This window comes from Limulus polyphemus, unplaced genomic scaffold, assembly GCF_000517525.1.
Source record: "Limulus polyphemus unplaced genomic scaffold, Limulus_polyphemus-2.1.2 Scaffold1103, whole genome shotgun sequence".
Lineage (NCBI taxonomy): Eukaryota > Metazoa > Arthropoda > Merostomata > Xiphosura > Limulidae > Limulus > Limulus polyphemus.
Window position 1 is genome coordinate 324,676 of NW_013666713.1, and position 10,908 is coordinate 335,583.

A 10,908-nucleotide genomic window follows, 5' to 3' on the forward strand; every position below is an offset into this window, starting at 1 on the left:
CGAAGCAAAAGTCGAGAAAGATGTATTGAAGATGAAATGGCCATAGTTTCAAAATGTTGCATATAAATTTCAACAAAACAGGAGAGAGAGGAGAGCCCATCGGAGTACCATCCTTCATTTTGAAGTACTGATGTTTCCAAAGAAAATAGCTATAATTTAAGCCTAATTCTAGAAGTTTGATAATATTATTAACTGAGATTAGTGTTCTGTCAGGAAGTGAGACATCCTTATTTAATAAATCTTCTATAATACTAATAGTATCAGAGAGAGGAACTCTCGTGAACAGGAATACCACATCAAAACAAGAATGTCATCATTATTAATATATTTGTCCCTAATAATCTCAACCAGCTGGTTTGAGTTTCTTAAGGAGTATTCGGTATTTCCAGCTAAAGGTTTCAAAATTTTTATAGTTATGCATAGGGGAACCAATATAGCAGAGGTAGAGTTATGTCGGGCTTGTGAACTTTTGAGAGACCATAAAGCGTGGGAGGAGAACAATAATGAGAACATAACCGTTGATACGTATATTTCGTAATCTCTCATAAGTTGTGAAAGAAATTTCAGTTCCTTCATATTTCTTTTAGTAGAGTCTGATTATAAGAGTATGTATACAGGGTCAGATAATAAGTCGGTTACCTTCTTGTTATAACCTTCTTTGTTCACAAGGACAGTAGAGTTCTCTTTGTCCGCTGATAAAATCACAATATTGTTATCCCGTTTAAAATCGCGAAGAGCTTTACGTTCTTTGAAACTGGTGTTCTTTATGGGTTTTTTGTTACGTTTAAACACTTTGTAATGGTTTCCTTGATTTGAAAACAATCTTCAGTAGCAGCAGGTTCTTCTAAACGACTGGCAACTTCTCGTGTAGCAGCACTAATATCCTAGTAGGGTACACTGTTAGAAGTTGGATCAAACTTAAACCTAACCATAAACCATTTTCTTCACAGCTAGTCAAAACCTTATTACTCAATTTGACAACAGACGTTTTCCTATGGTATACTCTCATTAGGATTTTGAATTTCTTTACTTGTCTCTCTTTTACAATGTTAAATTTATGCTCAGTTCTTGTATGTGTAATTCTGTCAATATTATGAAAATCTTCAACCGAAACCAAGGATTTGATTTGCTCACCAATATTCTGGAATTTTATTTTTAAGTGTTGAGTTTTCTTTCTACTAAAGAACAACCTTTCACGAAGAATGGTTTTTCAGCTCTTTGGATTATTCTTTTAAGTTTTATGGTATCGGATTTTAGTCGGAGACCTTTAGGGATGATTCTGTTGTTCAGGCTTTTTAGGAGAAACGTACAATGGTTACAGAATCTGGATTGTTTGATACCTGTCGTTTCATATGTTTTGACGAGTTCGCATATTTGCCGTCCATAGTGAGAAGATAAGTAACGTTTCAGGCTTTTAACGTTAGTACTCATATTTGGAGTAATTTATTTGGACTATCACCATTTTTTTTTTTTAGTCTTTATAAATGCACAAGCTTTCGACTCAATTACCTATCTATTACCTCGCCTTCTACAGGTGCGAGATTTTAATAAACAACACAATTTAACGGGAAAATAGGAATAACAAGTCGCCTAACAACAACGAAAAAATAATAACGTGCCCTAAGTTTCTTTACAACAATAAGCCTGAAGCTTTACCATTAAATGATAAGAAATTACTTCTCGATGTAATTAATAAGGAACTACTTTCCACTTAATTTATAAGAAACAGCTTCGTAATGTAGTTAATAAGTAAGGGCTTACACGTGTAGTTTCCAAGAAACAGCTGCCTACTGTAGTTAAAAAGGAGCAGTTTACCAGTGTAGTTAATAAGGAACGGATTATCAGTGTAGTTAGTAAGCAACGGAATAACAGTGTTGTTAATAAGGAACGGTTTTCCAGTATATCTAATAAGGAATTGCTTCTCAATGTGTGTTAATAAAGAACAGCTTCCCAGAGTAGTTAATAAGAAGTAGTTTAATAGTATAGTTAAAAAGGAATAATTTTCTAGTGTGGTTAATAAGGAACAGCTTCAAGTGTACTTAATAAGCTTCCTACTGTAGTTTACAAGAACAGTTTACCAATATAGTTAATAAATAATTCCTTTCCAGTGTATTTAATATAGAACGACTTACCAGTTTTGTTAATAATGAGCTCCTTCTCAATGTGTGTTATTAAGGAACAGCTTCCAAGTGTATCTAATAAGGAACAGTTTTCCAATTTTGTTAATAAGGAACGGATTCCCAGCGTAGTTAATAAGGAACGGCTTTCCAATGTACTTACTAAGGACCATTTTACCAGTGTAGTTAATAATGAAGGGCATTCCAGATTAGGTAATAAGGAGCTGCTTTCCAGTGTACTTAATAAGGAATGGCTTCACATTATAATTAATAACGAACAGATTTTCAGTGTAATAAATAAGGAACTGTTTACCTGTATAGTTAACAAAGAAGTGCTAATTATTGCGTGTTAGTAAGGAACAGTTTACTTGTATAGTTAATAAAGAAGTGCTAATTATTGCGTGTTAATAAGGAACAGTTTTAAGAGTAGTTAATTAGTAGTAGTTTAGTAATGTAGTTAATAAGAAACTGCATCCCAATATTTCTAATAAGGAAAGGCTTCTTACTGTAGTTAACAAGGAACACTTTATCAGTATAATTAATAAGAAACGACTTACATATGTAATTAATAAAGAACTGTTTAGTTGTGTAGTTATTAAGAATGGCTTCTTACTGTACTTATCAGTGAACAGTTTTCCAGTGTAGTTATAGTTAATAAGGAACGGATTACCAACGTATTTAATAAGGAACAGCTTCCAATATAGTTAATAAGGAACGGCTTCTTAGAGCAGTTAATAAGAAATATATTAATAGCGTAGTTAAAAAGAAACTGCTTCCCCGTGTAATTAATAAGAAACAGTCCCTACTTTAGTTTATAAGAACAGATTACCAGTATAGTTAATATAAAAATAACTTGCAGCTTTATACACTTATCTGTAGGCCAAAGTAAAGGTTAAATTTTATAAATTTGTGATTGTGGCTTTAATTCTTGTTTCATTACTTTTCATAGCAGAATCCCTACTTCATACTGAAAATCATAATTTTTAAGACTCTTGTTTAATAAAGAACAGCTTCTCTCAAAGAACAGTTTACCAGTGTAGTTAACAAGGAACAGATTACCAGTGTAGTTAATAAGAAACGGTTTTCCAGTGTAGTTGATACGGAACAGCTTCCTAGTGTAGTTAACAAAAAACAGTTTACCACTGTAGTTAATTAGGAACTGTTTCCCAGTGTAATCAATACAGTCCTGATTGTCGGTGTAGTTAATAAGGAACTGCTTCCCTGTGTAGTTAATACAGAAATGATTACCAGTTTAGTTAATAAGGAACTGCTTCTCAATGTAGTTAACAAGGAACACTTTACCCGCGTAATTAATAAGGAACGGCTTCCCAATGTAGTCAATATGTAACGTTTTCCCATTGTACTTAATAAGGACCAGCTTCCTAATCTAGTTAATAAGGAACGGCTTCCTACTGTAGTTAACAAGGAACAGTTTATCGATGTATTTAATAAGAACAGCTTACCAAGGTAGTTAACAAGGAGGGAGTGGCTTTCAAGTTAAGTTAATAAGGAGGAACTGCTTCGTAATATTGTTAACAACAACTGGGGTTGTTATTAAGAAGTCGAACGTCTTTCCAATGTAATTAATATAAACGGGACTGCTTCCTAGGGCACTTAATAAGAAGGTGAACGGCTTTCGTATATAGTTAATAAGTGTGGCACGGTGTTCCAGAGTAGTCACTCATAAGGGAATGTCTTTTCACTTTAGTTAATAAGGAAGAAACAAGTTTTAATGTAGTTAATAAGGAGGAGATGACTTTCCAGTGCAGTTAGTAATTAACGGAGAGCTTTCCAGAGTAGTTAATAAGAAAGTAATATCTTTTCAATGTAGTTATTAAGGGTGAGACGGCCTTTCAATGTAATTAATAAGAGAACTGTTTTTGAATGTGTTTCATAATGAAGGGAACAGTTTCCCCAAACTAGTTAATGAAGAATGAACGGATTTCCAATTCCAGGTAAACGGAAGAGTAATTACATTAGGTATGTCTTCAAGTGAAAGACTACAAAAATTTTGTTAATTTGGGGCATTATGTGAAATGTTTTGAGATAGTTCATTGAAGTTTCATACATTTTTAACGTTCTTAGTTATTCTTTTACTATAGTAGACTTGTGTCCGTGGTCTTAGAGTTTATAATATAAGGCTTTTCTTATACGTTTGGTTTGTTATACTTTTAGAAACCATGCAGTACTTAATATATCACAGTGTTTGTAAGAGGTTTACTTACAACTTCTATATCACGGATTTCTTCCTTAAAGATTTTGCCGTTGTGAAGAATCCTGAATTTGTTTTGTATATTAACAAATGATTCAAACTTTTCTTCGTCATTAGTCTGAATACTTTTCTCGGACATTTTAACAAGTAGATTAAATGTGTATGCCATAACATAGATTAACGTTCTGTATTATAAGAAAAATACCTAAAGAATTTAAAAATAAACTCGTATAGTAATGTGGTGATGTTTAAATATAGAGTTGTTCACGTGACTATTACATACGTGGGTATGTAGAACAGAACTCACCCTTACACCCCAAACATACTCTTTCTAATTATAATTGGTGATAAATAACTAAATATGTCGTGGTATATACAATCAGGGCTAGGGTTACATGCCACGTGCATTAAAATAGCAGACGATTGGAGACATTTCAGTTTAATATTCCCTAGCGTTTCTGTGGGATAGCATTCTCTTCTTGTGACCAAATAAATAATTCAACATGTAGTTTTACTTTATGGATCATACACTTTATGATATTTTAGAACAAGTTACACGTTTTGGAAATTTATCATGTGATACATAAAGTCTATTCATCTACTGATCTATTAATTAATTACATTTCATTAAAATGTTGTTAAAACCAGGTTAATTTTTCAAAAAAAAAAAATATGATTACAGTTATAGAAACATCATCTACCCAACATCCACCAATAAACTTAGAGATTGATAATCCAAAAATGCCCTTCTATTGACTGTCAAATAAAACCCAAATGCACAGAAATTGTTAAGTTTCAAGGAGAGAAAATAAAAACTTTCTAGCAGTTTCATACTTTTTTACCTTAAGTATTTCCTATTCCTTCTAAATACAGTCTTTTTTTTTTCAATAGAATCCTTTAGTTTCAATCGCTAGTCCCAATAGCCAACAGTTTTGTACCACAGGAAAATCCATTTGATTTTTTTCGAATTATTTTTTAATGTTCAAAGTAAATGATCTTGGCTAAGATTTTCCTTGTTTTCTCCAGCCCCTGTGGCGGACAGATACGACGGTATCATATAAAGCATATTAAGTGTCTCTGTGATCTGTGTACAACAATTCCGGACAGAGAAATCTTGAACATCTTTATACAAGCATCTTTCGAACAGGTTTGGAAGAACATCAGAACTTGTCGAAACTTGCCACGTTACTGGCCATAGCAGTCTGGGTAGCACAACTCACCTTACTGTTCAGCGACCACACAAAACGCAGCTGGTCGTTCATTTCGCAGTCTATGAAAAACAAAAGAAAAAACATAACTACATTTTTTATTTGTTAGTTGCTCTTTTTTAATGTTGTTAAAAAAGGCTATCTATTTTTGCCTGTTACATTAACAACGGTTATTTAATTTTGTATGCTACCTTGTTAATTGGTTGTATCTTTCGACCGTGGATGACAAAGAATAAGCTAATCCCAAACCATAAGTAATTTACGTAAATTTTGTCTACGTTGCAGAAAATAACCTTTGCGGCTTTTACATAGTGTATTTGTATGCCCTTTAAGTAACAACTAATTTTACATGCCTTTATTACAAGAAGATAAAGGAATGGTTAAAGGTTAAAGTGAATTTCGCATCTTTAAACTTTTTGAGCAAGTTTATGAATTACAATTATTCTCGTGAAGAATAATTAAGATTTGGATGTAATATAAATGATCTGTGTTATTCCATCTATACTATTTGTGAGACATAATTAAGATTATGGCTGAATACAAAATTTATAACAATGAGCAGTCGTAACTGGTGATCAGTGCGATGTAATCATAAATTATAATTTCTCTGGTTTGTGACATTGCAGATAATGCACACCTAATGAAAGATGCAAATAATGCTATGTTAGCTATTCACACCTAGTGAACGATGCAAATAATGCTATGTTAGCTATTCACACCTAGTGAACGATGCAAATAATGCTATGTTAGCTATTCACACCTAGTGAAAAATATTGGTTAATAACGAAGCTGAATAATCTTCACTAACATAAATTTTCTTTCAGATGATTTTAGTTAAAATAATAATATTAGCTTACTTATATTAACCCGCTTCCCGACCTGGCATGGTCGTGTGGTTGAGGCACTGGACTCGCAATCTACGAATCGTGGGTTCGATCCCGTCACAGATCTTGCTGTAATTTTCAGCCGTGGAAGCATTATAATGCGACTGTCAATCCCACTATTCGTTGGTAAAGAGTACCCCAAGAGATGACAGTAAGTAGTGTTGACTAGCTGCCTTTTCTTTAGTCTATCGCTTAAAAAATTAGGGACTGCTAGCACAGATAGCCATCGAAAATCTTTGGACGAAATTTAACAAACCAAACATTTGCCTCCAGAGGCTCAGCGGTTAGATTGAGGACTTGCATGATAAAGATCGGGTTTTGATACTCGTGGTGGGCACAGCGCAGATAGCCCATTGTGCATCTTTGCATTTAAACACATACCAGCAAACAATACATTTATTAAGACATTTTTAGAAATAACACTCAACTGCTCATGTTTGTCACACAACGTAAGAATTTATTATGTACCGTCAGACTGGGTAGCTGATTCCACTCGGAGGAATATCACTGATTTATTAACTCTCTGGGTGACATGCTTGCTCTGAAGTATTAGCGACTGACGCTCCGGATGAAGTAGGAGGATGTAGAGTTTCGGAGTGAACAGACACACCAAAGTGACAGTGGCGCTAAGACTTATGGCCATGGACATGGTAGTAATGTTCAGAATCACGTGTTGAGCAGTGCTGAAGTAGATAGGAACAAATGCTAACCAGATGACACAGGTGGTGTACATGGTGAAGCCAATATACTTCGATTCGTTGAAAGCTTCGGGAATTTTTCGAGTCAGTATGGCGTAGACAGTACATATAACAATGAGTAGAATTGGATAGGCAAAAGCGACTATGTAGCTGTTGGTGATTGATGCCGAGCACACCAGATTGTTGTCTTCTCTTGTAGGATAGTGATGGATGGCCCTTGGAGGCGCGCAGGCTAGCCACACAGCTGTGATGGACACCTGAACACTAATAAGTCCACCGCAGATGACAAGCTGAGAACGTGGGCTGATGAAACTAGGTGCTGTGGTTGTGCGTTTCCCAGCCTTGAATATACGAAAGATGCGATTTGTCTTAGTCAGGAGGGCACTGTAAACAACGACAAAGCAGAATCCAATTCCAGCTTTCTGAGCACCACAAATAACGTCCGTAGGCCGCTGCACGAGAACATAGGTCATTCCGAAACAAAGAAGAATACCTGCTAAGAGAACATAACTTAACTCTCGGCCGGAAGCCCTCACCACAGGAGTGTCCTGATAGCGCACGAAGACAAAGATAACGAAGATAGTTAGAAAAATTCCAATAGTTGCAAAAGTTAACGCTCCTACAGCCCAGGTCGTGTCTGGACTCATGTAGAGCTCTGGAATAGATTCACAGTGCCGGTGATCAACGTCTGGAAGAAAGCCGAGTGGACATTCAACACACTGGGTCTCGGAAATCAAAACTTGATAATTCGTACAATTAAAACAATGCCAGCAACAATTCTCGCCTTCCACGAACTTCTTAGCTTGTCCCTTAGCACATGGGTTACTGCAAAAGGAGAGTGGCATCTCGGGACCTTGGAGACGAAACTGGATATTAGATAAATTAAGTGAGAGCTGCCCTTCCCGATACTCACCAACTCGAACCCATTCATAAACACCGGCGCTGGTTTGTTTGAAATGAATTATGTTGTATCTAGCCAGGCCATCTCCATTTTCAGAAAACTGAAAATCATCACCACTTAACCCTAAAAAGCAAAACCACAAAATCACCTTATAAACTTGTTTTCAGTCTTTTAGATAGAAAACATAACTTAATCATGACTCTTCTAAGTTGATAAAGTAACTTAAATTAGTTTAAAGTAATTGAAAACATGTTTCAACGCTTGTTACAAACTCAATTAAAACAAAGTTTAAAAACACACAATAACTTAAAATTAATTAAATTTACTGCATAGAAACATGGAATTTCTAATTTGATGTTTCAATGATATCCAGTCAAAAGCCTACAACATATAGAAATAAAAATAAGTCTTAAATGTCCTAATTTATGAACTTTATCTCAATTGAAAATTGCACGAAAAGCAGCCAATCATTGATAACAGAAGCTTCATTTCCTAAACTGTTAGACTTATCGTTAAACACTATGCATCAGAAATGTCAACTATCTATGGCCCGACGACCTATTTTATAATAATCATAAACACATGCAGAGAGGTCCTCCTTTTCTGACGAAGGTTATGCATATATTTGAAGGCATAAATATAGTTCTTAGAGATAAAGAAAGTTAAGAAGTTTACTTATTCACGACATGAGAATGACATCAATATTAAATGTAAGGAAATACATTATCCAATTACGTATGCAATCATCTCGAGGTATTTCACCTAGTTTGAACTCTCCTTCTGTAGATGCCCCCCAGTGGCACAGCGGTATGTCTGCAGACTTATACTGCTAGAAACCGGGTTTCGATACCCGTGGGGCAGAGCATAGATAGCCCTTTGTGTAGCTTTGTGCTTGATTACAAACAACAACAGCCTTCTGGAGATTCTTGCGGATGACTTGAATGATTTGTTTAAGAAAAAAAAATGTATATTTGCACAAACAAACTAACTGTTGGGAATCTTTTGACATTCAACCCAATTAATTGATTTTTATTTTAAAAAAATCAAACTTTTTGCGAATTCTTATATGAATTTTTTAAGTCTTATACAATACAATGATATATATATAACCTTTTCAGGTCATCCTGGTGTGAGAGGTTGGAACTTCATGGCTTTAAATTGTCTATTGAAGATTCTAGCCCTAGGGAAAGGATCTAAATCTATATAATTGTGTCTGTCTTTCACATTTTTGTTTGTTTCTTTTTTCTAGAGCAGACCAAAGCAGATGCGAAATCTTCCACTCAATTTTTTTAATTGTTTCTAGATCCAACCAAAACTATCAGATTTCTTAACCTAGATCTGATGAACCTACTTAAAGTGTTGGATCTAGCCAGATCCGTTAGAAATCTTAACCAAGATCTTATGAACCTAACTAAACGTTGGGCCTAACCGGAGATATGATAATTCTTAACCCAGATCCAAAACCTACTCTAAGTGTTGGATCTAGCCAAACAGACTGGAAATTTTAACCCAGATCTAATGAACCTATTCCGCCGATGGGACAGCGGCAACTCTGCGGACTTGCAACGCTAAAATCTGAGATTCTATTCGCCGCGGTGGACACAGCAGATAGCCCATTGTGGCTTTGCTTTAATAATAAACCTAACTGAAATGTTGACTCTACCCAGATCGAGTACAAACCTTAACCCAGATCTAATGAACCTAATTAAAGTGTTGGTTGGGCCTAGCCGAACCAACAATAGTTGTTTGTTAAAACATTCAGTTTACGCTTGATTGCGATATATGATCAATAACCAAAATGTTTATGTTTTAAGAATATCATAACAGATTATTCAAAAGTTTTGATAAGTATTTAAATTTGTTACATATAATAATGTTACGATCTTTTCAAATTAAACATTACAGTGCAAATTTAACCCAAACTTTTGGGTAGATTTTACTAGTTTTGTTTTATATTGGGATTTTACCATACTGTTTATTTATCTCTCTATACCTGTAAAGTGAACGTTGTACAAATATTCTAAAAGTTTGGTGCCGTCTACTGGGTCCATCTGGGGGCACAGCCCAGGATCTCCTCCGCATAAATCTCTGTGCATGTTTTTAAAAGCATAAGCAAACGCCATCACAGCGTCACTGACAAACTGGAGTTGCGGTTCAGGTTCGTATCCATTCACGTACGTCATAGTCTCGTTCCCCTTGCAAATTCTGCTGTACTTCTGATTATAGGGAGTAGGAGTACTGTTGGGCCACTTACATTGGAAGTAGTGTTCCCAGTATTCGGTGAACCACGGGTTACGATTGTTGTTCGCTACCGTAAGACTCAAGAAGTATTGGTCGAACCCCTTCACGCGGTGTGCTCGGGGTTGAACGGACAATGTTCCTTCAATCTCAGCCTCATTCCTCTCAAACACTGAGACTCGCGCACTCCAGCCATCGCTACCGATCCATGAAAAATGACCTGTGGCATTATTTCTTCGGACTGCTCGCATCACTCCCGCCACTTCTTGGGCAGAGCCGAAAATGATGACGCCTGTGTACAAATAATGGAAGAATTATAAAATCAATGGAGATAAAACAAAACTAAGAACTATATTAATACTCCTATAAAAACAAGCCTGATAATGTCTGCACTAACACAATAGCCTACATCTGATATCCGGAGTTAAATAATTTGAACTACTATTATCGCTTGTGAAAAGATAGTATCTATATATTTTTTATGATGTACTTTTACAGGTGGAGGCTAGACCCATCTGCTCAGCTACAGTCTAGATCCATCTGGCCAGCTACAGGCTAGATCCATCTGCCCAGCTACTGGTTTTGGTTCTCTACTAGAATCAACTTTCTTACCCCGCACTTAAGATTATAACTACTTTCAGTTTTAAAAA

The 10,908-nt window shown here is 35.4% G+C and overlaps 1 protein-coding gene across 1 annotated transcript; it reads right to left on the minus strand.

The window, feature by feature from the left end:
* Positions 1–5,020: 5,020 nt before the first annotated feature.
* LOC106462145 (metabotropic glutamate receptor 4-like) lies at positions 5,021–10,545 on the minus strand. The gene is made up of 3 exons (XM_013922039.2): positions 10,014–10,545; positions 6,890–8,143; positions 5,021–5,599 (listed from the first exon to the last, which is right to left on the minus strand). Exons 1-3 carry the CDS (start codon positions 10,507–10,509, stop codon positions 5,490–5,492), a joined length of 1,860 nt encoding a protein of 619 aa, XP_013777493.1. The 5' UTR covers positions 10,510–10,545; the 3' UTR covers positions 5,021–5,489.
* Positions 10,546–10,908: the final 363 nt, after the last annotated feature.

Bases quoted from the DNA above. Each gene is read 5' to 3' on its own strand.
- LOC106462145 (XM_013922039.2), bottom strand. From the start codon at position 10,509: ATGCGAGCAGTCCGAAGAAATAATGCCACAGGTCATTTTTCATGGATC. The intron at 8,144-10,013 runs GTATAGAGAGAT...TTTGCTTTTTAG, and splicing joins GTACAACGTTCACTTTACAG to GGTTAAGTGGTGATGATTTT. The intron at 5,600-6,889 runs GTACATAATAAA...TGTTTTTCATAG, and splicing joins ATCAGCTACCCAGTCTGACG to ACTGCGAAATGAACGACCAG.